The following is a 23,878-nucleotide window of genomic DNA, read 5'->3' on the forward strand; positions in this document are numbered from 1 at the left end:
CTCGGTGCCAATCCTGAAACTTTTTCAGAGAAAAGTATAATCACTGCCGACTATGCGCTTAAATCCCTGCATTTTGATGTTTGCCGCAGAACCACAGTAGTACATCGCCGCGTCAATATCGAGCGTAATCATCTGCGCCAGTGCATTTGCGAAATCAAGAGAGTGTAATATAATCAGAACCAAACTCGACACCTAAAAAACACAATCATCTGGTTCTATCTGCAGGCAATAATCAGTGCGCCATTAATCATTGAGTTGGTGTCATTCAAGAATTCATTAAAGAATCCGTCTCAAAGGTGACGCGTCAGATAAGGTACTGTCTAAGTCACTATATCCGTGGCTGCCTTTGTTGTTTGTCATCGATGCTTCTGCTCCCGCTGCAGATTTGCTTCTTTTGTCTATTTGTCCGCGTCAGCTATATGACTCGCCAGATGCACTTAAAAACCTAGGAAGAAACAGAAACACGTGCAAATAATATTGCACACGATCAACAATACAGCATATTTCCATTTCGCCACTGAAATTTTAGTCCAAAACTACTGCTTTATCTATATAATATTCTAAATCTGCAAGCCAGCAGTCAATACTATTATTACTCTAAAAACAAGTGGGGCGATGGCCATCCGACCTATTTCGCCGCAATCGGTACACGGTACATTTATATTCTAGCATTCTCCTTCCTTCTTTAATTTGGTACCTATTTTTCTTTGTAGTGATTTCGTTTCCGGTCTTCCCAATTGTGCCATGCGGTTGTTCATCTTGATCCTTTCATTCCTTATTATATTCGTTCGTAGTTGTGAATAAACTAATTGCGCAAAATTCGCTCTTAACGCTGTCACCATTTTTTCTATCAGCAACGAGACCTCTGCATCTCTCATATCATTCTTGACTCAATACAGATCAACTTGGGAATACACATGTAGCAAATATTCGACAATAATCCTGCTGGTGGTACCTTCATATTCATCTTGAAGAAATTTATCTTAAAGGAAATTCTTATTGTTTTCAGATTGTACGCAATTTCGTGATCCGCCTCCGCCGCCTCCATCATTCTCCCTCCGCCAGAAGCTACCATACTCAGTGTAAGGTAGATAAATTGAGTAATATAGAGGTATTTAGGATTAAACTGAACGTCAACGCGATATCGATTGATTTGCCGCCCCCAACCCCCTATGACATATACTTTGTCATATGGCTACGAGTCCATGTGGCAGTGGACTTACGCTAGGCCACAAAATTTCACTACTGAAAAAAACTTGCAGCAGACCTTGCAAAGTAGATCTGATAGCTAAAAATGCAAGCTCTGCGACGACCTTGTTACTGCTTTGCTGTATTCCGTTGGGGCGGGCAAGTTGACAAAATAGATACGAACAAAGCCTACAATGTGCGCCTCGTATATTTTTTACACTATCGTTGGTTTTTCGCTAACCAAAATATTCTCAAATTATTAAGAATCAAACATTCACATGATATCTATACTGCTGCGTTCACCATAAAGTCTAAAATTCCGACCAACGCCTATCCTCCGCTCAAAAATCATCAGCTGTGAAAGAAAACTCCTAACCATCCCAAAAAAAAAAAAAAAAAAGGGGGTGATAATCTTATATTCTAATCGCTCCTTCGCCCCCAGCCTCAAACTGAAGCTCCATATCCTCATCCTCGCCCAATTCATCAGCTCCATCGTCGTAAAGCCCGCCGTCAACATGCTCTCTAACCAGCATTGAAAATCCAAGGTTAATACTGAATAGTACAATTGCTACATAAAATATTGTCTTTGGCGCGAACGTCACCGTCGAAGCGTATATATTTGAGAAAATAAGTGGTCCAATTATAGTTGCCACGCTCTGCAAAAGGGAAAGTGCTCCCAATACCTGTTTTTATCACAAGTTAGTTATCGCGTCGAAATATATTATTAGAGATATACGTACGGCGCCGGTATTCTCTTTTGGAACGTGCTTCGTAATAGCAGAGGCAGTTGTCGGAGACCCAATTGTACCCAGCGAGCCCAAGATTCCCCCTAGGTTAAAGTATTAGCAACCATTTTCGGTTTTATTATTATTGTTTTTTTTTGAAGGCAATGAATCATACCAAGAAAAAACTCAGTAGAGTTTCGTGAGAGCACCATGACCACATACGCGGCGATGTAAAATACAAACGAGAATCTTATCAAGAATACATCTCCCTTTGATGCTCCAACCTCATGCAACGTATGCGGTTTCCATCTTCGATGACACCGCAGCAACAAAGGCAATAATATCACCAACGCAAAAGCCCTCGCAAATGATGCCAATGAGATAAAAATTCCAGTGGTAACGCTCGTCCATTTGAAGGTAAGTTCGGCATAGAGTAGCAAGTTGAGTATCACGCCTAGTTCTGTGCCATGAAAGAAAGTTTCGATGATTGAGAGTATTGCAATGTTACGTTTGATTACCATCCGAGTGCCGTCTGCTGGCCAGAGAGCTTTGAGCGGTTTCAAGAAATTAATTCGATTGATGAACGATCTCCAATCCAGAGCCTGAGAAAAGACAAGCTCAGATTCTTGACTTTGCGCATGAGAAGCGTGGTCACGAGCCTCACGCGAAAGCGACTCTGGTAGAAGAAAAGCAATGTACAAAATATTGCAGACATGCAACATCGCAGAGAAATAAAAGACAGAGAGCAAGCTTCCCGTTTGTCCAATTATCAGACCAGCAGTTATAGGTCCCAACGAGATTCCGGCAAATAAAACCGCACGCAAGAGACCAAAGCTGCTCGCGCGATTGACTGGTAACGAGCAATCTGCGACATAGGCTTGTCCGATTAGCATAGACCCGGTCATAGATCCTGATACACCATCAATAATCGATACAACAAAAAGTAGCCTGTAAGCATTAGTATAGCTAGATTTGGCTATTGCCAAGTAAGCAAGGCACGAAATCTAAACAGAAATGTCAGTCCAGCATATCCAAGCACGCGAGATCTCACTTGTTGGCACTCACAAATTGCCCACTAGTTATCGACAGCAGAAGAATAGGTTTTCGTCCGAACCTATCCGACAATGCGCCAAGCTTCGGACTTATAAATGCAGATAGCAAACTCTCCGTAAGTTTTACAAACATCATTAGGCGCGATGCGCCAGCGTGAACTTCTGGCCTCTGACAGTTCATATCAATCTCGGCTAGTACTCCAAAGGACGAAGAGGTCATCGAATTTCTCTCGGCGTAGTACGCCCGGCAATATAACGACAGGCTTAAGTTCAGCATTGGCGCAAGTAACCCGCCCATTGCAAACGCACTGAGAAAGAAAGTCGGAAGATAGGCATAGACTGTCGGCTTTCTCCACCATCTAATTCGGTAATATTCTACTTGAGGTTCATCTGCCGCATCAATACTGGTCTGATTATCTTGATTTGGTCTATCAAATAGCAGTCTTTAGTAAACTTGTGGGGTAATGAGGCCATCTCATGATACTCACGTAAATATATGCTCATCCTGCTCGTCAATATGATTGCGTACCATCTTCGACAACTTCAGACCTAACTATCCTTTCAGATATATAAAGGCAAAAAAAAAGTAATTGAAAGTGGTATTTACCGCAATTACACGGAAACAAAAGAGCTTGCGTAACACGGCGACTTAGCACCTCATCACCTCCGGTGCTCCGATAACAATCACGTGATTGGTATCACTGCCAATTCTTTCTGTTATGCAACCCTTGTCCTTGCCCGGGCCGCCCGGGCAAGGACTAGCTAAACTCACTACCACTTATACTGGTCACGTGAAGTATGTCTGCCCTCATCTTTGCTTCAATGGGCGTATTTTTTAATCCATAGTCTATGTACACCAATTAAGACAGAAATTGTATAAGCACACGCATATATAGTATAATACCCACATAACTCCAGCATATAGAGAAATTAAAAAAAAAATAAAAAAAAAAAAAAACCCAAACACCAATTAACGTCACACAGATCGAAACAGGCCAATCATACATCTTTTTAACACAAGATAGTAATACTATTTAATATACTCTTCGCAAAATTTCTCTCAATTTGGCGCTCTCCAGCATTGCCAGTGGGACATCTTGACGAGAATGGAAAAACTTCTTCAAAGTCTGAAGCCATTGGTTAACTACATCCGTTTTTTCCTTTTCAATGACGTTTGCTGTAGGATCAGTTGCTGCGTCAAGTAAAAGATTCAGCACCTCTATACATTCCTCCCACACAACGATCATTGAAGAGCGAGCAATTTGTCGTCCGACCTGCGCAGAAAGAATATCAAAGCTACCTTCAAGATAATCCAAAAGTGAAGAGATTGCATCCTTCGTAGCGTCAAAGTCTCCGGATTCCGAGAGCGCTAAGAGGTTCTCGATAGAAAGAACCCGAAAAATCGTCGGCAGCATTTTCTCTGAGACTCCTTGTATCATCCACCTCTCCAGCTCATCGACTCCAGATGCCAAACTATCGAGAACCGTATCCGCATTGTCTGCATCTTTCGTCAGTTGCATCCTTAGCCGAATTAACCCGCGCGGCTGGATTGACAAATGGTAATCCTATGAGATGTTTAATCAGAAAAAGGTCGCTCTCTGCACTGCATAAAATACTTACTCCGCATTCAAAAAAAGCACTGTCACGAACATCTACATCTACAAAAGTAGCCGCTTCTTCTTTGACAGCATCATCCATAAGATGCTCTACCAATCTTATTGTGAATGTATAAATATCGACATCCTGCGGAAATCTCAGTTCGAACTCTTCGTTCCATACCAGAGGACTACTGATAGAGACAGACAAGGATCGCGTTCGTTTTATCCGCGTTGATCCTGCTTCTCTAGCTTCGATCAGCAGATAAATGGCATCTTGGTCGGCTGCAGAAGCATAATCCTCTAGATCAATGATATTAATTTTCAGGCAAAACGAGTTCTTGTCGGGTGGAAACAGAAATTCTGATCCAGGCCCACCCGATTGCAGTTCTGACGCGTCGTATTCACCATCCACTAACTCCCATCGTGAGCCAATAAATCGCTTTAGAAAACTAACGTTATAAAATTTTACTCGAGTCTATACTGCAGTTAGTATTGTCAACGATATTTATCTTATTGAACACCCGTACCTCAAGAGGCATGCTATAGAACTCTGAATTTAATTCTTCTTGGCGCATATCTTCACAGAATGAGGACCGCAGGTAGTCCATGTAAGAACGTATCGGCTCAGCATAATCGCGTATCAAAGCGTAATAAAATGCTGTGCGTTGAAATTTAATCGGCCAATCCAGTGACTGAATAAGAGACAGATCGTTTGCCCAAACTTTTTCTATATACAGCATTTGAGCACTGTGAGCTGCTTCGTCGTCCATCGGCAAGAACTAATAGCGGTCAGAGAAGTCGGATCATCACTACTACATTGTCAATAATACTCACTGAATCACTGCAGGAGCCTGGATCCAAATGCAGCGAAGCTGCACCTAGACCTATAGCATGCAACACGTATGGGAATAGTATATCCTCAACATCAATAACATCCGATTCATCACTATATCCACTTTATTAGTTCAAGCTCATAAATGGCTACAAGGCAATCGATTATCATACTCTAAAAGCGTTTTTTGGATCTCCCGCACTCCGCACGCGGTATTATAAAACTGTACCAGCTTTTCTAGCCGTTCGCCATCGCTCTCATCTGAAGTCTTCGCCATAGCCCTCTGTAGTATAGGCCATGCTGTAGCAGTAGCAGCTACGACAAACTCTGCTGATGCTACTCTTCCAATATCTATAGAATCGCGCCAACGTGTCAAATTAACATTGCCATGTGTACTCGGCGTTTCATACACTTCCCGAATCTGATTCACTAGAGACAACTCGCGCATCAGAAGACCATTCAGCAAAGACAAGTCAGGCCATGAATCGTGAGCGGCAGCTGCCGTGACTGCTTCTTCTAAATGATATCGAATGCTGTCGCGAATATGGCCTTCCATGGCCTCGATTGTATCCGAAAATGGTACACCGTGTAAAGCGAAGTAAGAATCTGAAAAGAGGTAGAGATCAAACATTGCCAAGATCTCTGCTATATTTATTGGTTCGAGACCTGTGATCTTGTCTAGCTCTGTTGTCAACTTATTCATGAATAGATGATAGATTGACATCAAGCATTCGCGGTAGAGATTTTGCTAAAAATATTAAGTAAGTCAAAGTCAAAGAAACTAGATAGGCAAATGGGTGGTTTTTACATTACTGAGTTTCCAAGGTTCGTGTGCCCTTGCGTAGGTCGTCAAAGGCTCAAAACTTATAAGTCTAAACATATTCAGAAATGCTGACAGCGGCATTTTATCATCCAATAAAAGATCTAGTGATCCTCGAAGAGTTAACACATCCCGCGTAGACTTTCCCACTCGCCATCGGAGATACAGGGTGTTTAGTAAATCTCGAGAATCGTCGTCGAGAATTGAAATGGCTCGTCTAGATAGTGGATCCATCACATCAGCGTTGGCTGTTTTTGATTTCTGTAAGAATTTTGTGATATCGCGAGACAAGCATCGCTTTAAAATAGAAAAATAAAGTGCTGATGGATCTGGTGGGATATAGACAAGTGAGTGCTCTGCGGAGTTTGCCGGTAGAATGTGAAATCCGCCCTGAACAATTCCCAAAATGATCTGATTGATTGCCGAGATCTCAAACCGTCGCCACGTCTTAAAGTCTTCTTCAGATGAAAAATCGGCAGCCGTGGGCTCCGTTCCTGTTCGTACTCTCTCAAGGAGAAATTTCAAATCATTGATATACTCTGCTGGCGCTATAGTCTTCACCAGCGCACTAACATCGCGTTCAACCCGATTTTCTTTAAGTCCGTAAATATCAGCAATAAGTGAGATAAATGGGAAATCATTGGTTTTCCTTGAACCAGTTGCGAATGGTAAATTCGGCGTAGTTTGAAATGTTAGACAACTGATTTTGATCACGTAACTGTAAGTTTCATCGGGGATCGCAGCGCGAATAGGAGACGCTTCCACTTTTATTTTGGAGATAGAGTCTGTGAGCACGTCTATCTGTGGTTTGGCTCTGCTGTCAAATGAATTTCGAGCTCTGGAGGACCACGAATCCTGTGAGCGATGCTTTGAGGCCATTATGACGTGTGTCGAACAGAACCAAGAGCTTTCGTACTAACTTTTGTCCTGTTCAGTGGAGTGATCTGCTCATCGTTCGATGTTTTCTAAATCAATATATGCATAGCTCGATTAAGAGCACTTGCGAAGATATATAGAGCGCGCAATTGCCGTAGCCAAGCAAACAGGAGTCCGAATTCACAATCGGCAAACTCTCGAGAGTGCGCAATTGCCTACTGACTAATGACGTCTCGCTGTGACCAAAAGGGATACTTTGAGTCACGTGACGTAAGTGAGAATGTAGTAATGGTTTCTAGACTAGTCGTCGTTTAGACGATTTATAAATTAGAAAATCTTACAGGGCTGACGATTAGTAAAGGATCAAAATTCGTCGTGTGTTATCTTTTAGCCTTGAGGCAAAAGCATGTATATGTAATCCTCGACTGGTTTCTGTTTTATGGCAAGAACGTTTACTGAAGTCAGATGTAAGATAATACTTTCAATAGGTAATAGAATTTTAAAGACTGGTAATTTGCTTCTTATCTCAAACGTCTCACACTCAAGGATAACTGCCAGGATCTGGCCCAAAATAGCCAGCTTCAGGCACCTGAAGCAGAGACACCTGGCCTTCGCCACCCTCGACACCAGAGTATAACACATTAAGCCCCCACCATACAACGTATTTCGGATGGTACTGTACTGCAAAAAATATAATGATCACCGAAAACGCAAGTCCAGCTCCCAAACCCGACGAAAGAAGATAATTATATTTCTCCCACCATGCCAAATAGCGACGACGGATGAAGAACATGAAAGCAAAAGACATGTAGAAACCAGGAATATAGTACGAGATGTTGTAAGGCGCAAATAAAGTCATACCTGAAAGAACCAAAATCGGATGTACGGAGCTAAATACTCGTGTACAATACTTCTTTGCGAAAATGAACGGCACAACAGCAAGTGCTCCGATAAGAAAGCACCATGGTAGAATCGGGTACATTCCATCAAACATTTTTTTTGGGCCCAAGATTCCAAACATAATTGAAGCAGAAAAAAAGCTCCAAGCATTTGGACAACTAAATGACTCAACCTGTTCCGATGAACAAAAGTTGCTGACGTGTCCCATCTGCCAGTTAAGAACTCCAAGACTAACAATCACGGAGATCAAGGTTGCAAAAATCTGCCCACGGAAAACTGCTCGCGGCGGGATTCTACTATAGTGAGCTGCTTTCTGGTCAGAAATATAAGTGGTCGCCTGCTTATCAATCATAACTCCAAAGGCCTTCAGCGTCATCAAGGCATTTCCATTGCCAGGATACATGTATCCTGAAATTAGCTCAGTAATAAGATTTAGATTCAATGACATTCCGGTCGTAGCATTCAACAAGGTGATAGGTGTCAAAAAAACAAAATTGATGAAAATGACGAGAATAAGACCTCCAACTGATGTTTGGGTCGGGTAAACTGTCAAACATACGACAGCGAAAATGAAAGAGATGGTCAAGACTATTAAAAACCACCAGTCGGGCACTTCTTTGTGTCGTCGCATGTACTGAGAAAAAGGATCAGTGAATCGGGCATATATAGATCTCGATCTATCTCTCAAGGACTTCATAAAGTCAAACAGTGTATCCTTCAAAAAGGGTCCATAATTCAAACCAGTCCATACCAATAGAGCTGGATGAAGCGCAAATAGTGAGCCATAGTACATCAAACTTCCAGCAGAATAAAATGCTGGGGAGTATTCCTGATAAAGAGACTCGTCGAATTTTCCGTCCTCTCCAATCACCATGCTGACATCAAAAGAATCCATAGTATTCGTTACAAGCGTATTAGTATTTATTGGAATATATGCCGTCCAGCGATAATTGGTGTAGTATGTCGCTAAAATAATCAGAGTTCCTAGAGCAGTACCAATAAATGTGTTGATATAGGAAAAAAAGGGAATAACTAGCGGGCTGGAATACCCAATCACACTCCAATCAAAACTTGGAACAGGATTAATTCCCATACCCATTGCAATACCAGTTACAGCGGCAAGATTGAAATTATTGGGCGCAATCCATGACATCCAGTCAAACTGGCTCAGAGCCGGGAATAGATAAACCGGCACCCAGGCCCAAGCAAATGATGCAGCAAAAACGATAAAGAAGAAAGTGTATCCCGAAATTGTCCAGCCGTTGATATTCTCTTTTTTCTTTGGAGAAAGTAGCATGCGATTCATGGCAAGACTAGGTAGAACTATAGGCCATAGAGCTTTGACAGGATATACAGCAATTCTGCGCATCAAGCCCGCGAATCCGAATCCCATGAACTGGCTTGATAGAACGAGCAGAAATTGATACCCGATAGTAACCCAAGAGCTCCCGTAAAATATGTCAAGCTTCTGAACAATTATATTGGCTTGAGTCACGTAAGGAATAGAAATACCAGAGTTCACAGCGATAGTACAAAACATCTGCTCCTGAAAGGACCAAGGTCCTGGATTGAGAGAATGATGCTTTCCAAAGAGACGTATTCCGATAGCAGGAAGATAATCAAAGGCTTTACCAGAAAGATAAATCAGAAGCTGCATGATATCCGTGGTTAGCGTAATCTGAGGAAATCGAGTACTGAAAAACTGATTCACACCAGCGCCGACAATCACCCAGACAATCGTAATTAGATAGCTCCTGTAAGTCTCAATAGGAACTTCAGCATCCTCTGGCAAAGAAATAGAGCGAACCTCGGGATAAGGAGAAAAATACTTGATCAACGCCGCCTCAACTTTAGCATCAAACTCATGAGTCTCTGCATCTGTTCCGTATGCATCCGCGCCCGCAAGTAGTAGCTTGATCTTGTCCATAATCGCCGAGGCAAAGTTAAGATCATCTTGGTGGTACTCAGCAGCAGTAGCTAATATTGAAATCGCCTCTCCCAAAGACAGATCATCGATATAATCTTTCACAAGCTCCATATCTTTAGAAGATACCGTCAGACGTTCTTGGAAAAGTCTGGTCTCTGAAACTTCAGAGCTGGGATTTGTCTTCTCATCAGACTCGCTGCCAATTTCAATCTGCTTGGTGTCAGCAGCGTAGTCAATATCCGCTTGATCTAGACTCATTATTAGTTTGATATGAAATACACCAGTTCAAGCAAACGGTACGTACTCATCATGCTACTTCAAATAATATAGATGAGCGAAAGACTGATATTGCAACAGAATATTGCCTTCGGCGCATCAAAAGATAGCACCACTAGGATAATACGGTATTCATATATCTGGGCATCTCGACTCTGGATAGGCTCTGGATATCGCGCTAATTTTGCACGGCTTCAGCGGTACGTAGCGCAATTGTACAATCATGAACGTTGATACACAAATAAGAAACCACGTGGCGGAAATGTCTCAAGCCTCCATATAAGTTTAAATAAACATTGAGATAAAAAAAGCATATGTGATTTCATAAAGAATATTCGCTCTGTGGCATTAGCCGTTTTTCATTGGAGCAAGTGGGCTGGTTGTTCTCATTTGGTAGATTTCACGGAATTGCGGCCCGAGCTGCTGCTGCTGCTGCATGTATTGTTGAAGCTATCTGTCGCAATAGTTTCCAAAATTAAAGATTCACTCATATTCGATACAAGTCAGCTGGATAAAATGTGCCTTGGACGAACTCTTTCTGCCTCAATTGACAATCCTGATTAACGGTGGTTTGTCCGAAGTTTAGCTGTGCTTATTGATCAATTGCTAATAGTACAGTAAGAAAAATGATAAAAAAAAACACCTGGTTACAGCGCAGATGATTATTCTAATTCCATAATGAATCTCCAATGCATGGTCTATTCTACTGTACTCGATAATAGCAAACTATATACACATAGCTCGGCGAAAGTACATTAACAGAATACCGGCTTCAGCAAGAAGTAAGAGAACTCAATAAAGCTCACTCTTCTCAATTTGAGGTTTTCTTTTGGCATGTATTTGACGCTAACGGTCAACCAGTTATGAGATTGAAAAAGGGGGACGTTTAGGGAACAATACCAAGGTACTCTTGAAAGAACAATATCAACATTCAAGGTGCGGCGTTTGGCCCAACTCAGTATTTGTCCTTTACGCGATTTATCATTTTTCGGCATATCTAAATCAATTTCTCGCTAATCTCTGCTATAACAAATATCATAAATTGGTTAAGAAATGTGATTGAAAATGGTTCAAAGATATTAAGATGATCTGGTAATGGGAAATAAGCTAAAAACAACAACTGAGTGGTTACAATATCAGCTCTCATTTCGGCGGCTCATCTCCTACTTTTACAATGAATAATTAGTTCGTATGCAGCAACCTCATATCGCACGACAATTGACACGGATTGTCCACAAAAGCCAGATTGACAGGTTTTGTGGAATAATATGCCTCTTGTGTTGAGGCTCAATCATGTTTACGGCTATTGCTTTCTTGCCAGCTCCTGCAGCCTCTGAGTCGTGTATCAGCTGTGGCAATTTTGTGTAGTTTGATTACAACATTATTAAAACTCTTACAGAAGTATAAGAAGACATATATATCTCTGATCGGACACACCATCGAGCTCTCTCTCGGTTCAGTATATTGACACCTATTTCAAAATCAGCATAAAGCTACCAGTATACAATGGAGACTATTGATGCAAGTCAGCTTTTGCTTTCTGATCCGCCTGAGCAATCTGCGTCTAAAGGTGTTGGTATGATAATAATCACGCCTTTTCTTTGCTGCTTTAGGGCCTGCGAGTCGACAAAACATACACCACACCCCAAATTACGCACACAGTCTGTATCAGGGATGCGACGCTTTGCTAGTAATATAAGGCAGCACTTCGTATGCACAAAAAAGTTGGAGCGAGATAGTCGGTTTTCATTAGAGCATTCTCCTCACGACGACAACGAGAAAAAAGTTGCAGAAATCAAGAATACCATCATCCTTGTTGGAGCTATGTTTGGCTCAAATAAGGAGACTGATATTTTATGAAGTGCCACATCTAATTTGTAGATATTGAATTTATATGAAATTGAATAACAAGAATGACAAACTCGAGCGGATTAGAGTGCTCTAAAGAATTAACCCCCCTGTCAGTATGAATATACCAGTATTATCTTCGCCATATAGTAATACTGGTAAATATCAATTTAAGTTTACTTATATGTTGGGCTAGGGCTAAAAAGATTTTGATTTTTCAACTAACGCAAGGAACCAGTATGAACTCGGACGAGTTAGCAGTTTTGCTCTCTGTCAATAATATAGCAGTCTTGATTGATTTGTGATTTTGAATTTTGAATGCGTTTGATACGCCCAATATCATTTCCTACGTGTTTAGAGAGTTATCCGGCATTTTCGTCCCTTTATCATATTCCAGCGGTCAAGTACAGTTCTTCGAAGTCATACATACAGCGCTCTAATTACTCGGCTCTTGAAGTTAGAAAGCTTTTTGAATTGCAAAAGGAGGCTACCGCTGAGAGTTTTTTGCAAGATCTGGATGCCAAGTTTGCTGAAATCGACGCTGAGCTTGCTGATCAAACGAATTTGACGAGATCAGGGGCATTACTCCCAGATAAATTACGATATAAAATGAACGAATTCGCGCCAAAGGTGGACTACCGATTCTGGACTAAGAAAGATCTCATAAACCGGATTGAGGAGCTAGAAGAGCTGTGAGTTGGGCTTTGAGATGTCTGCATGCATCATACTGATTCTAACTGATAACCAGCACGCGAACATCAATTCAAAACTCGAATATTGAAGTAAAAGTGAAAAAGAAAAAGATCAGAAAACAAGAAAAAGAGTTTGAATTTAAATCTCATCCTACACGGCTGATTGGCATACGTTTTGCCTACTTGGTGAGCGTTGCTCTCGTTGCGGTTAAAACTTGCCATCGCTAATTATTCAAAATCAGGGATGGAATTACAATGGTCTTAATGTCCAATTTGACAAGACACCGTTACCAACTGTTGAGGGGTTGATTCTTAAAGCTCTTGCTCGATGTAGGCTTATAGAATCGGAAGTTGACATCAAAGCCTGTGAGTTCAGTCGTTGCGGACGCACCGACAAGGGTGTTTCTGCCTTAGCTCAAGTTATTAGTCTGCGAGTGCGATCACGATTAAACCCAGAAGAGCAGCTTGACGAAGCAAATGACCATAAAGAATTTCCATACATTACACAGCTGAATCACGCTTTGCCGCCGGATATACGAGTATACCAGATCTGTCTACATCCGCCAGAAGGTTTCGATGCGCGACATAGTTGTCGATCACGACATTACAAGTACTTTTTTGCGGCGAAACGAGGAAATCTAAGTATCGATCTAATGAATGAAGCAGCACAATTTTTAGTCGGAACTAATGATTTTCGCAATTTTTGTAAGATTGACGGGTCGAAGCAAATGACGCATTTTTATAGAGAAATTCTTTCTGCTAAGTTCAGTCTGGTCAAAAAAGTTGAATCAGCGGGAAATGATCCTGAGCCAGCAGAGGTCTATGTTTTCGATTTACACGGCACAGCATTTTTATGGCACCAAGTCCGCTGTATAATGGGAATTATGCTGCTTATAGGACAGCGTCTTGAAAAGCCGGATATAGTGCAGAAACTGCTAGATGTTGAAAAGTTTCCCTGTAAGCCTGTGTATGATATGGCAGATGATGTTCCGTTAGTGCTGTATGACTGCAAATTCGACGAGAATGTCAAATGGAAAACAGCCAGTGAGCTTTCTAATGGTCAGAATGCTACCCCTGCGTCTACAAGGGCTGATGTTTACGCGTTATGGTATGATGGTATTATCAAGAATGAGTTGCAGCGGACAATGCGAACCGTGATTGATAGTACAGTACAGCTTCCAGAGCGTGACGGGTCTTCTGATAGAGTTAATATTAATGTGGGAGATGGGTGGGGGAAATGGCGAGCAGTTTATGAACCAGTAGAGAAGCGCAAGCTGACTGACCACTTTGAGGTTCAGAACGAGAGATATAGGAACCGGAAAGGCAAAGTGCTGGAAGAAGGAGACAATGCTGATTTGACAAGTGTTACCGCTCTTGGCGCAGAACCCGAAGCTGTAGCGCTAGAGGCAGCGCCGTAGATCATGTTCGTATGAGTATTGTTTATAGGAAATGAAAGAGCCATGATGTGTTCGCCATAACAGACGCAGTTATACGAAGACGTGGTGTATTGTGCAGACGCCCACTAAAAGCAAACGGAATTAAGATTACTCGCGACAGGCGTAACTTTTGGCACGCCTAAACTTTAATTATACGATAGCTGACGATAGCAGCCGGAGTTCCTATAAACACTCCGGTTATTGTGACTGATCTTATAGCAAATCGTCGCATCGGACCGGATTAGTTCGATTATATGACCATATATTAGGATAGCTGTTCACAGTCGTTTATTTTTTCGGCTCTCTTTTGGAATCAGATTTCACATCACCGTCTCTTCGGCAAGCTAAGATGTCGCACAACGTTACCAGTAGCGAGCGAGAAACCGACCCTCTTCTTGCTAACTCGTCTACGCCGCAAGGATCGTTAAGTACGCGAAGTTCTTATTCTCTCCCAGCATTTTCTATGGGATCGTCGATTCCCTCCGATGCTCGCAGCATAAATTCGATTGACTCGCAGATAACTAAGGCGAACATGGGGATGATTCGCCGCAATTTGGTATCGTCGAGGTCTTCTATACTTGCACAGATTGGAATTATTGGCATGTTTTTTTACGTTGTTTGGCGGATCATGGCCAGCGATGTTATATTTTTCACTGGACATCCGGCACTCAACAACTTTGCAATCCTGATGTTGGTGCAGTCTATTATCCTTGTTCAGCCTACTGCTAGCACAGCCGAAAAGCAGCTAGGAGGAATGGTACATGGTGTTTTTAATCTTTTTGGCGCTATATGCTATGTGCTGGCTTTTGGTATTGTTTTTATCAACAAAACTCAGAATGGCGGAGCTCATATTCACTCCGCTCATGCTGTTGTGGGTCTTTTGGCGTATGTCATTTTGATGGTTAACGTGTTCATTGGATTCACTCAATATTGGATGCCTGGAATTTATGGCAGTGTTGCTCGTGCTAAGAGTTTGGTATGTGTTGATATTCATCTTACTTTTACGCTATAGCGAAGCTAATTTGATTATTATAGTACAAATATCACCGAGTCCTGGGGTACATCGGCCTCTTCTTCTCATTCCTTGCCACAGGTCTGGCCACCATCACTCCATACAATAGAAGCATTCTTGGCCTCCGATTTCCCATATTACTTGGTTTCATGATTGCAACCGCTCTTGGACTTGCAATTCGAATTCGTCCGCATAAGTTTCAGGGCCTTAGATTCGTTAAGCTGCGTCCTAGCTAGAAACTGGCATTTGACTCTAGCTTATGGCAGTCGCGACGGTAATATGTTAGTTCGCTTATTTATAAGGCGCTTATATATAAGAGCTGGTCGTCAGATCTAGTTTATATGTCTCTTTGGTTTTCTTGGGTTTGTATTAGACAGGGGCAGCTAACTTCCTTTCGGTAATGTTTCTCCACGGGTCGGTTATTTATATCTGATTATTGAGGTAGACGATTTGTCATTTCTAAGCCTCTTTGATTTTCGTATATCATTAATAAATTCTATTATATTCGGAATAATGATCATTGTTCTAAATTCTGATAATACAAACTCAAGGAGCTCAAAGAAAAAAAGTGATCCCCTGCTATACTTTTCGACATCTGATGCAAAATATATGAACCGAATATTGTGGAAAAGGATATTTATATTATATAATACAAACAATAACAAAAAAACATAGCAAAATCCCTTTTTTCATTTCTCCTTCGCACATATTCGGTCTTTCCTGTCCAAATTTTTTTTGGTTTCAATTAATTATTGTTTTCAGCTCTTGCCCCATGTGCTTAGACCCAGTCACCACCGGCAGTCTCGGCAGTGATAGCAGTAGCATCAAAGCCAGCAGCCGGGTTGGAAGAAGAAACATCAACAGCCCATTCATCAGCAGCCTCAACAACGGGGGCGGCCTCGATCTCCTTAGCGGGTGCGGCAATCTCAATGACCTCCTTTTCAGTCTCCTCAGGATCACGGTAGAAGTAAAGATCGACCATGACGCTCCAGGGCTCGGCACGCGAGAGGTTACCTCTCAGTCTCAGAACCTCTCTGGCAAGCAACCACCAGATAAGACCGATGGAGTGTCGTCCCTTGTTGTTGGTGGGGATGGCAACATCGACAAAGTCAGTCGGCGAGTCGGTGTCAGCAAGAGCAATGACGGGGATGTTGACGTACGAAGCCTCCTTGATGGCCTGGGCATCCGTACGGGGGTCAGTTACGACAATGAGACGGGGCTCCTTGAACGAGCGGGTAATGTAGTTAGTGAAGGAACCAGGGGTGAATCTTCCGGCAATGGCAGTAGCGCCGATGTGCGAGGCGAACTTCAAGACAGCACGCTGGCCGTAAGGACGAGCCGAGACGACGACAATGTCGGCCGGGTTTGGGATGGTGACGAGGATACGAGCGGCGAGGACGAGCTTCTCCCTGTATCGCGAAATGTTAAGATAAATCTCCTAAATTAAATTTGATTCCAAATCCGGGCTGAACGTACCAGGTCTTACCAATGTTGATGATATTCACACCATCAGCACGGGTCTTATAAACGTAGGGCTCCATATGGGTCTGGCATGATGTATGTTAGAATCAATATATTCCCCTTTCTCCGGTCTCAGTAGCAGCACATTTGTAGTATTTCAGAAGCAGAATATTTGCTCTTGCAAGCATCATATATACACATTTTCTGCACTGGACAGTCTCGTACAGTAATTCCTCCAATTCTTCTTCTGATTTGACTAACGGCTACTACTGGACGATGAACGAGATCTTAGCGGATGCCACAAACCTGGAGATTTTTGCTGCCGAGATGAGCCTGGGCGGCAAGCAGGAGCTCAATGTCCTGCTGAGTAGGAGCGAGTGCGTCGGGAACAGACATGTTGAACGATATATGGAAATGAATTCGTTTGCTGAGGGAAAGAACGAATTGCTATACGATAGTTGAAGCCGCGCACTCGCCTTCAGCATTGGTCCTCCCAGTGATCCTGCGTGACTGCTCTCGTGCTCCCCTGAAAGTACTGTAGGGCTCAGCCCTATATTTTGACTCATATATTACGTTCACAATCAAGCCGCACTCTTCACGTGATATGTTTGTAACGAGCAAGCGATGTCAATATTTGAACGGCTTTCAAGAGATAGGACTTGTCGAGGCCAAGGTCTGCTCTGGAACATCCTGGCAAGAGAGAATCATGCGAAGCTCTGATGATCCGACAGTGGCAATCACAGATCGTGGACTGATTGTTACTCGTCATTCTCCGGCTGCAACAACTGTTAGCTACACTATTTCCAACAAGCCTCGTAACAGGACTGCCGGGACCTTTCTCCTTTCCTTCTGCAGATTTGCCTTCCTTCTTTTTCTCTACAGTACCTGCGCTCATCGGATATGGATTTTCAAAAGTTGGACATTGAGTTTGCCTTTTCATGCAAGCGTGTATATTGAGGAACAAGTTGTTGTCAGCCTTCCTTACAGCACATACACCTTTTCCCACGAAATACTTATATGCGTAGCCGCATTCCTATTTCTTCTTTCTTTTTTATATAGAGGTTACTCTGAAGATTCGATTTTAGTTCTACATGATTTTGGAATAGAGGTTAAGAGCACAGGTTCAATGCTATTCTCGACCTCTTCTCAATTCATTCCTCTCGAGTTGATCCAGGATGTTGTTATAAACGAAGGATTTCGAGGATTTGAAGTGGTGTATTATCTAGCCGTCGTCGTGAAAAATCGGGGACGGCTACTCGTTGTTTTTCCGGTATGTTTGTCATGGTTTTTTGGGAGCTCTCGCAAACTTATAACTTATACTAAAACTCATCGTGTATCAGAATCTTTTGCCGAAAAGACACGAGATAGAGTATATTTGGCGCGATATCAGGCATTGCCTGTACCAGACACAGGTCTCGATGTCAATGGACTCCGATGTCTATGCCAAATATGAAGTTATAAGTTGAATTTGTAGTTAACGTTGTGTAGCAGATCAATGCTTAATTTGTAAGTGGAGTCTTTCTAAGTCATCTTCAGGAGTTTTTTGTACATATTATTCTTTGTGTATATTAGGGCAGTCAATATATAACTGCAGCAACCTTAATTATTACCGTACAATCATTATTCCAGCACAAATAAAAGCAAAAGAAAAAAAAGGGACCAAGCGCGTAAACGTATTGTAACAGTAGTAAATGCTCCTTAAATTGCATGCTGATCCACAAAATGGCATTACTCATATATTATCATTTTCTCGTTGCGTCGGCCAAACGCTTCAAACTTTGGTAGTTCTTCAGAAGCAGTATTCGGGCACCTTTCGTAACTCTGGTTATTCTGTCCGAAGTCGATGATGTAATCTGGTCTGTTTCAGAGTTGTCCAAAACCTCTTTCTCCCACTCTAGAATCTTTCGTAAATAACTTTGCTTGAAATACAGATACTCTATAACATTCTGAAATTCCTCAACATTATTTTCAAGCGCATATAGCACGAAACCACGCGACAACACAAAAGTCCGCTCAGAGTAGAGTTCAGCGTTAACAGCCGACTCGTCCGTATTTTGCACCGCATCGTACCCAGCTTCATTGTAATAGGGAGTCTTGTTCAGCACCAAAGCCTGCAAACTGACCAGCAGCTGCAGAATCGAGCTTGTTTCTGAATTCCATTTCTCTGAGCTTGTTTCGCCCGGCCATGTACCAAGAAGAGACAGGCAGATTTTTCCATCCTCATAAAGATTGGGATTGACACGGCCAATGCCGTTAGTACTCCAGCTGTGGAAAAAACATAAAGGAGCCTCTCTCGGGAATGACGAGGTGATCTGGATATCAAACATGAAAGGAGCCATCTCATATGGAGTCCCAGAAGGACCAATAATCAAAGCACGAAAAAGGTCAAGCCGATTTGCGTAAGTGCGCACATAAATGCCATCGGGAAGAGAAGAATTTAAAATATTGCGCTCGCGGGCTAATCTTCGGTGATTAAACTTGGCAGGTAATTCGGATTCGTAATGGTGGTCGCTGCCAGGCCCAGAGTCAAGAATCAGGAACCGCTCAGGTAATCCTTCATTGTCTTCGTTATTCTCCGTGTCATGCTTGGCAGCTTCCTCTGAGACCTTGATTCCTCGTGACGAGTCTTCTAAAACAGAATTTTCTGAAAGCTGCTTAGACATGTTTACATGCGATACATTCTGAGGCTCTTCACCAGCACTGCCATATTCCGCGTCCTCATTTTCATCTTCCTGAACTTCTTCGTCATCTTCCCAACTTGATCCATCAGAAACTTCGCCCCCTTCCGGATGCAAAATAGAGGCCTCTCTAGTAATCATCAATCGTCTTGTGTCTGTAGCAGAAATGCCGCCGTCGTGCAGATAATCGACTTCGTCTTCGTTATCTGACCATGAAATTGCATCGTAATCTGCGTCACTTAAATCGTCATCGTCGTCATCGTCATCATCGTCTACAGGCGCTGCAATAACTGCACTGGCCGGGTAGACAACATCTACTGGAGGATCAAAAAATCCGAGTCGTACAGTAACAGATCCATCCAGATTTAAGGACGTGATTTGGCCATACCAGTCACAGACGGGTTGATTCATAATTTGAGAAGTCTCAGTTGTTGAAATGTCTCCACTATCATGTCCTGATGTAACAGAAGTAGGAGTTTGCTGGCCAGATGTCGGTCGACTAGGCAAAAAGGATCGTGCAAGTTGCGTAAGTTGATGGTTCCCCTGAGTCAAGATAGCACGCGCCAGGTAGGACATCATCCCCCCTCCTTGTTCGAGCAGTGAAGTTCCTCCCGATGTTGCTTTTAGAAAAGGCGCATGAGGTAAATAAACATAGTCGCCGACTCCATAGCTGATAAGCGGGGGAGGTAACAGCTCGTAAAAACTGACGTCCTCCAGGTCAGTTGATAAATTATCCGATACTAGGTTTTCTGTGTCTCTGAACCAGCGAACTTTTGCTGTCCGTTCTTTGGAATTAACACATTGTACGACTCCAATTTGGTTATAATCATCACTAGTGTCAAATTTATAAGCAGATTGCTTTGCATTGATATCCTTTCGTGCAATATATTCTCCAGGCCAGACATCATGATCGTCCACCAACAAATACGGCGTCAAATTCTTTGCATCCTCAACCGTTTCAGTGAGATCCTGCCATTGAACTTTTACTGTTGTCGAGGTCGATGTGATTATTAAAGTGTTGACGTCAAAACCGCAGTATCTCTCTCGTCCCAGTCGTGAGATTCCATAACTTGAACAGGCTTCTGACCCATTTTTCATCACTACCCGGTCTCCCACAGTCCAATGACTGCTGTCCATAACATCTAAGCACACTTTAAATTTGCTATAATCAGCATCTTCAATATCGATAAAATCCTCGATACCATCTGGTAGCCATCGCAAGCTCAAACTCTGAATTTCTGTTTTCAAAACGGTACCAGCGGCTGGAACAACAGGATCGTATACCCCGTAAATCCACTGCCCTCTCCGTATGTTCTCACGGGAGGTCATAACTGTTTGATGAGGAAACGGCACTTCTGTGGGCTCTGCGATTAGCGAAGGTGCAATGCCACCTGGCGGGGTCACAGTCGATACAGACGGTGGCACTATTATATCCAATTCTGTAGCATCGTTTACCCAAACAGTTCCACCGTTAAACTGTCGAATTAATGTACGGTATGATGTCCCAGTGATCTCTCCAAGTCGTTCACCGTCACTGATAAGCTGGCCCCGCTCCGGATATATATACAACTGAATTTCGTCACCAGGAATGTCGTGAACAACTTGATTTGTCTGAGTATGCTGCAGAGATACAGTCATTGACACTTCTATTATCACGCCGGATTGAGAGGCTCGGCCTGCGTATTTGCATAAGTCGCCACTTGCAAACGAGCGGTCGAATAAACGGAGAGCAGAGTCTGGTATAATACGGCGGCCGAGTGTCTCTGCAACAATAGTCTACACATAGTTAGTATGACCCAAACTGTATAATATACAATTTCACGCATACCCATCCTCGCGGGGGAAGACCATGAAGCAAATAGTAATCTACTATCTCCGGTGGTCCGTGAAGAGTCTCATCTTCATATTTGTCGTGATAATCTCGATACGTCTAGGAAGAGAAGGCGCGTTAGTTTCCTTGGACTTTAAGATATGCTACTAATTCAAATTAAATTGGCTGCTCACGTCGTGCCAGGTTTTCTATAAATGACATCAGTAGGGTGAGCCATTATTACGACCTTCTTGGTCAAATGATCTCAGCAGTAAAGTACGTACATCGACTATGCCAATATTATTGGAACTATTCGTATATACGGTATCCTCAATATAAAACTAAGATCTCCTGTTAGCTAAATGAACGGCTCGATTGGTGCAGGTTGTGGTTTCATCACTGTACGCTTACCAGAGGTCCAGTCGTCGTCATCTGATAAGCAGTGCAATATCCCAAATTATTGAAAAGAAATAGTAATAAAAATAATCAGATAAATCAATCAAAATATGCCCCAATTTAAGAGGGACTTTCAGGTGTTTGGATGAAAATCCGAAAATCACTGAACTTTTGCAAACAACGAGCGACCTGTTCAGCAAAATCAATAATTGGGACAATTAAATTAATTGCCTTGCTCGTGAAGGCAAGTTTTTGAAAACCTAGGCACTCAACCAACCTCTTAGAATCAAACCAAACAAGACTAGTTTATATCAGTAATACTCAGGGTATTCGAGGACTTGTTCATTCTTACATGTTAAAGATATTCTAGCAAACGTGCTTTTTTAATCATAAATTAGGTGATAAAACTTTTCAAATTTGTTTCTATACAGGATCTACCGCGCTTTACTCTTTACATCTTGACAAAACACGTCTGCACCGAATGCAAAACAAACTAGTAATACTAACTCAAAGGAAAACTCCCTATATACTAATCGTATCTTAACTCAATCTCGCTAATAATATATAAATGTCTGTCAATGCGAGCGATAGGGATATAAACTGCAAACAGCGGCGCTCCAAGTCAATCACAGAACACATCACGCATTCTTCTCAAACGCCAAGAACACCAAATCGTATTCATCTAGCTCATATACGATTCTATCTGATCGGGTATATCCCGGGATTTCCGAAAGACCAAGTCCTTTAACACTGGCTTCGGCAATGCTGCTCTTCGTGCCTCGCGTTTCAAACATTGTCACGCTGAAATGAGACGGTCCAAAAATACTAACAACATAATGGACAACTTCGAGAGGATTCATCCTCGACACAGACGATGGCACGTTAGACTCAAAAGATGCGTATGAAAATCCAGCTTCTGGCGTTACATGGACAGTAAAGTAGTTATGGGTCTTGTCAGTAACACCATTTGCAGAGTAACCGCATGGAGAAAACGAAAAGGAGTCAATGCGAGAGAACGGATACAGCTTGCCGAGTCCACAATTTGCAGTGACTTCAGCACCCCCGACATGGCCAGGATCAAGTTCGTCAGAGGCGACACTGGACGAGCCAGAGTCAGAGGCTGTGTCTGGAACTAGACGATCATTGTAAAATTGTGCGGCCTTCTTTTCGTCAAGACCGGTCATCAGAATCTCTAAAGTCTCGTCTTCGAATCTACCATCGGCCGGTACGGCAACAGAAGGATCTGTTCTTATGTCGGATGGTGCGGCGTCGCGCTTTGCAGAGTAGAGATACCAGTGATGATCTGAGTTCATACGACCCACCATATACGCAGAGCCGTTGGAAAAATGGGTATCCAAGTATTTAACCTCATCCTTCCAAGAGCGATGAGGATGTAGCTGACGATCGGGAAACATGAAGTTCTTACGTGAGTAGAATACATGCCATGGCTCAACTCCAGCAGGGTAGCCAGCTTCATCACAAGCCAGCTCAAGAAGACGCGGCAAACCGTTAAGGAGAGTTGTGGTGCCGCATGTCTTGAGAATAATCTTATGAGGGAAAACAAACATCGCCGATTCAGAAAGAAGGTAGGCATCAACTTCTTCGGTACCGATAACAGAAAGAACTTTGCAGTGCACATAATCAAGCATGTCTTCCCACAAGGGGCGCTTTACAGACTTGAGACCATCACGGGCCATTGTAGACGGAAGCCGAAATCTGTCGGGAGCAAACCAGACCTCTAGCAGCTTCTCCGGACCTTCTTGAGTTAGCAGCTGGACAAGCTCAGACAAAGCTGACGCACTTGAAATGCAAAAGCAAAACTCACCTTCAAAAGCATTTGTAGAGTTAAGAGTGACAGAAGCTTCGTGGTTGACTGAGTATGAATTATCGACCTGGTGAGCGGGGTTGTAGTCCGTCTCAGAACGGGAAGCAACAGGAGAGACCATAGCTAAGATGTCAGATGGCTACCGTACTTCCTAGAAGAAGCCCTTCAAGATACAAAGACGACTCTGCGTAGAATCTGGCAACCGGTAGCGCTGAAGATCAAACCGATGGGAAAAAAAGAAAAATGAGAAGTACTCGAGAGCTGTGTTCGCGGGCGTTATCTTGGTCTATCCACGCCGGTCAGTTTCCAGCACACAGAAGAGCAGAAGTTGGTAACTCACTTCGGCGGGCAGGGAAATCGACGCAGAAGCTCCTTGTCCATGCAGAAAGAAGCGAATGAACTGATTAAGAAGAGGAAGCGTTCGGCGGCGATGAAAGGATGCGGTCGTGTGGCCTCGACATACAAATTTTCTGAGCCGAACCAGGTAGATCAGCCACCACAGCCGCCACAGCCACTAGTCCCAAAT

The 23,878-nt window shown here is 42.8% G+C and overlaps 9 protein-coding genes across 9 annotated transcripts; 3 read left to right on the forward strand and 6 right to left on the reverse strand.

Moving 5' to 3' along the window:
- Nucleotides 1-1,377: 1,377 nt before the first annotated feature.
- V2V93DRAFT_362153 (major facilitator superfamily domain-containing protein) lies at nt 1,378-3,759 on the reverse strand. Its single transcript, XM_066908283.1, has 5 exons — nt 3,454-3,759; nt 2,979-3,393; nt 2,089-2,917; nt 1,929-2,017; nt 1,378-1,871 (listed from the first exon to the last, which is right to left on the reverse strand). The coding sequence occupies exons 1-5, from the start codon at nt 3,495-3,497 to the stop codon at nt 1,602-1,604; spliced, it is 1,647 nt and encodes a 548-aa protein (XP_066768405.1). The 5' UTR covers nt 3,498-3,759; the 3' UTR covers nt 1,378-1,601.
- On the reverse strand, nt 3,760-7,275 carry V2V93DRAFT_362155 (uncharacterized protein). The gene is made up of 6 exons (XM_066908284.1): nt 6,204-7,275; nt 5,569-6,143; nt 5,398-5,509; nt 5,091-5,342; nt 4,586-5,038; nt 3,760-4,530 (listed from the first exon to the last, which is right to left on the reverse strand). Exons 1-6 carry the CDS (start codon nt 7,092-7,094, stop codon nt 4,000-4,002), a joined length of 2,814 nt encoding a protein of 937 aa, XP_066768406.1. The 5' UTR covers nt 7,095-7,275; the 3' UTR covers nt 3,760-3,999.
- Nucleotides 7,276-7,363: 88 nt separating this feature from the next.
- On the reverse strand, nt 7,364-10,589 carry V2V93DRAFT_7255 (OPT oligopeptide transporter protein-domain-containing protein). The gene is made up of 2 exons (XM_066912773.1): nt 10,223-10,589; nt 7,364-10,166 (listed from the first exon to the last, which is right to left on the reverse strand). The coding sequence occupies exons 1-2, from the start codon at nt 10,227-10,229 to the stop codon at nt 7,633-7,635; spliced, it is 2,541 nt and encodes an 846-aa protein (XP_066768407.1). The 5' UTR covers nt 10,230-10,589; the 3' UTR covers nt 7,364-7,632.
- A 1,684-nt stretch (nt 10,590-12,273) lies between these two features.
- V2V93DRAFT_362161 (pseudouridine synthase) lies at nt 12,274-14,349 on the forward strand. The gene is made up of 3 exons (XM_066908285.1): nt 12,274-12,734; nt 12,791-12,920; nt 12,977-14,349. Exons 1-3 carry the CDS (start codon nt 12,361-12,363, stop codon nt 14,150-14,152), a joined length of 1,680 nt encoding a protein of 559 aa, XP_066768408.1. The 5' UTR covers nt 12,274-12,360; the 3' UTR covers nt 14,153-14,349.
- Nucleotides 14,350-14,372: 23 nt separating this feature from the next.
- V2V93DRAFT_362164 (uncharacterized protein) lies at nt 14,373-15,830 on the forward strand. The gene is made up of 2 exons (XM_066908286.1): nt 14,373-15,146; nt 15,206-15,830. The coding sequence occupies exons 1-2, from the start codon at nt 14,520-14,522 to the stop codon at nt 15,416-15,418; spliced, it is 840 nt and encodes a 279-aa protein (XP_066768409.1). The 5' UTR covers nt 14,373-14,519; the 3' UTR covers nt 15,419-15,830.
- Nucleotides 15,664-17,082, reverse strand: V2V93DRAFT_362167 (40S ribosomal protein uS2). The gene is made up of 3 exons (XM_066908287.1): nt 16,950-17,082; nt 16,659-16,729; nt 15,664-16,591 (listed from the first exon to the last, which is right to left on the reverse strand). The coding sequence occupies exons 1-3, from the start codon at nt 17,037-17,039 to the stop codon at nt 15,961-15,963; spliced, it is 792 nt and encodes a 263-aa protein (XP_066768410.1). The 5' UTR covers nt 17,040-17,082; the 3' UTR covers nt 15,664-15,960.
- Nucleotides 17,083-17,301: 219 nt separating this feature from the next.
- V2V93DRAFT_362168 (GPI-GlcNAc transferase complex, PIG-H component-domain-containing protein) lies at nt 17,302-18,284 on the forward strand. Its single transcript, XM_066908288.1, has 2 exons — nt 17,302-17,913; nt 17,984-18,284. The coding sequence occupies exons 1-2, from the start codon at nt 17,350-17,352 to the stop codon at nt 18,107-18,109; spliced, it is 690 nt and encodes a 229-aa protein (XP_066768411.1). The 5' UTR covers nt 17,302-17,349; the 3' UTR covers nt 18,110-18,284.
- Nucleotides 18,183-21,871, reverse strand: V2V93DRAFT_362171 (uncharacterized protein). The gene is made up of 6 exons (XM_066908289.1): nt 21,805-21,871; nt 21,543-21,716; nt 21,416-21,472; nt 21,326-21,340; nt 21,150-21,251; nt 18,183-21,097 (listed from the first exon to the last, which is right to left on the reverse strand). Exons 2-6 carry the CDS (start codon nt 21,561-21,563, stop codon nt 18,386-18,388), a joined length of 2,907 nt encoding a protein of 968 aa, XP_066768412.1. The 5' UTR covers nt 21,564-21,716; nt 21,805-21,871; the 3' UTR covers nt 18,183-18,385.
- A 32-nt stretch (nt 21,872-21,903) lies between these two features.
- V2V93DRAFT_362175 (S-adenosylmethionine decarboxylase) lies at nt 21,904-23,801 on the reverse strand. The gene is made up of 2 exons (XM_066908290.1): nt 23,353-23,801; nt 21,904-23,283 (listed from the first exon to the last, which is right to left on the reverse strand). Exons 1-2 carry the CDS (start codon nt 23,471-23,473, stop codon nt 22,166-22,168), a joined length of 1,239 nt encoding a protein of 412 aa, XP_066768413.1. The 5' UTR covers nt 23,474-23,801; the 3' UTR covers nt 21,904-22,165.
- Between the last annotated feature and the right edge of the window lie 77 nt (nt 23,802-23,878).

The sequence above is a fragment of the Kockiozyma suomiensis genome (assembly GCF_038497685.1).
Source record: "Kockiozyma suomiensis strain NRRL Y-17356 unplaced genomic scaffold V2V93scaffold_1, whole genome shotgun sequence".
NCBI lineage: Eukaryota > Fungi > Ascomycota > Lipomycetes > Lipomycetales > Lipomycetaceae > Kockiozyma > Kockiozyma suomiensis.

Excerpts from the sequence above, each read along its gene's own strand:
- V2V93DRAFT_362155 (XM_066908284.1), bottom strand. The coding sequence starts at position 7,094 with ATGGCCTCAAAGCATCGCTCACAGGATTCGTGGTCCTCCAGAGCTCGA. Across the intron at positions 5,510-5,568 it reads ATCCAAAAAACGCTTTTAGA|TGATGAATCGGATGTTATTG; the intron begins GTATGATAATCG and ends AAGTGGATATAG. Across the intron at positions 5,039-5,090 it reads TCTATAGCATGCCTCTTGAG|ACTCGAGTAAAATTTTATAA; the intron begins GTACGGGTGTTC and ends ACTGCAGTATAG.
- V2V93DRAFT_362164 (XM_066908286.1), top strand. The coding sequence starts at position 14,520 with ATGTCGCACAACGTTACCAGTAGCGAGCGAGAAACCGACCCTCTTCTT. Across the intron at positions 15,147-15,205 it reads TTGCTCGTGCTAAGAGTTTG|TACAAATATCACCGAGTCCT; the intron begins GTATGTGTTGAT and ends TGATTATTATAG.
- V2V93DRAFT_362171 (XM_066908289.1), bottom strand. The coding sequence starts at position 21,563 with ATGACGACGACTGGACCTCTG. Across the intron at positions 21,473-21,542 it reads TGACGACGACTGGACCTCTG|TTTTATATTGAGGATACCGT; the intron begins GTAAGCGTACAG and ends AGGAGATCTTAG. Across the intron at positions 21,098-21,149 it reads GTCTTCCCCCGCGAGGATGG|ACTATTGTTGCAGAGACACT; the intron begins GTATGCGTGAAA and ends AACTATGTGTAG.
- V2V93DRAFT_362167 (XM_066908287.1), bottom strand. The coding sequence starts at position 17,039 with ATGTCTGTTCCCGACGCACTCGCTCCTACTCAGCAGGACATTGAGCTC. Across the intron at positions 16,730-16,949 it reads TCGGCAGCAAAAATCTCCAG|ACCCATATGGAGCCCTACGT; the intron begins GTTTGTGGCATC and ends ACATCATGCCAG. Across the intron at positions 16,592-16,658 it reads ATCAACATTGGTAAGACCTG|GGAGAAGCTCGTCCTCGCCG; the intron begins GTACGTTCAGCC and ends TTCGCGATACAG.
- V2V93DRAFT_362153 (XM_066908283.1), bottom strand. The coding sequence starts at position 3,497 with ATGGTACGCAATCATATTGACGAGCAGGATGAGCATATATTTAC. Across the intron at positions 3,394-3,453 it reads CAGGATGAGCATATATTTAC|ACCAAATCAAGATAATCAGA; the intron begins GTGAGTATCATG and ends GCTATTTGATAG. Across the intron at positions 2,018-2,088 it reads CTCTACTGAGTTTTTTCTTG|GGGGAATCTTGGGCTCGCTG; the intron begins GTATGATTCATT and ends ACTTTAACCTAG.
- V2V93DRAFT_362175 (XM_066908290.1), bottom strand. The coding sequence starts at position 23,473 with ATGGTCTCTCCTGTTGCTTCCCGTTCTGAGACGGACTACAACCCCGCT. Across the intron at positions 23,284-23,352 it reads CTCTACAAATGCTTTTGAAG|GTCCGGAGAAGCTGCTAGAG; the intron begins GTGAGTTTTGCT and ends TAACTCAAGAAG.
- V2V93DRAFT_362168 (XM_066908288.1), top strand. The coding sequence starts at position 17,350 with ATGCGAAGCTCTGATGATCCGACAGTGGCAATCACAGATCGTGGACTG. Across the intron at positions 17,914-17,983 it reads GGCTACTCGTTGTTTTTCCG|AATCTTTTGCCGAAAAGACA; the intron begins GTATGTTTGTCA and ends ATCGTGTATCAG.
- V2V93DRAFT_362161 (XM_066908285.1), top strand. The coding sequence starts at position 12,361 with ATGCGTTTGATACGCCCAATATCATTTCCTACGTGTTTAGAGAGTTAT. Across the intron at positions 12,735-12,790 it reads ATTGAGGAGCTAGAAGAGCT|CACGCGAACATCAATTCAAA; the intron begins GTGAGTTGGGCT and ends ACTGATAACCAG. Across the intron at positions 12,921-12,976 it reads GCATACGTTTTGCCTACTTG|GGATGGAATTACAATGGTCT; the intron begins GTGAGCGTTGCT and ends ATTCAAAATCAG.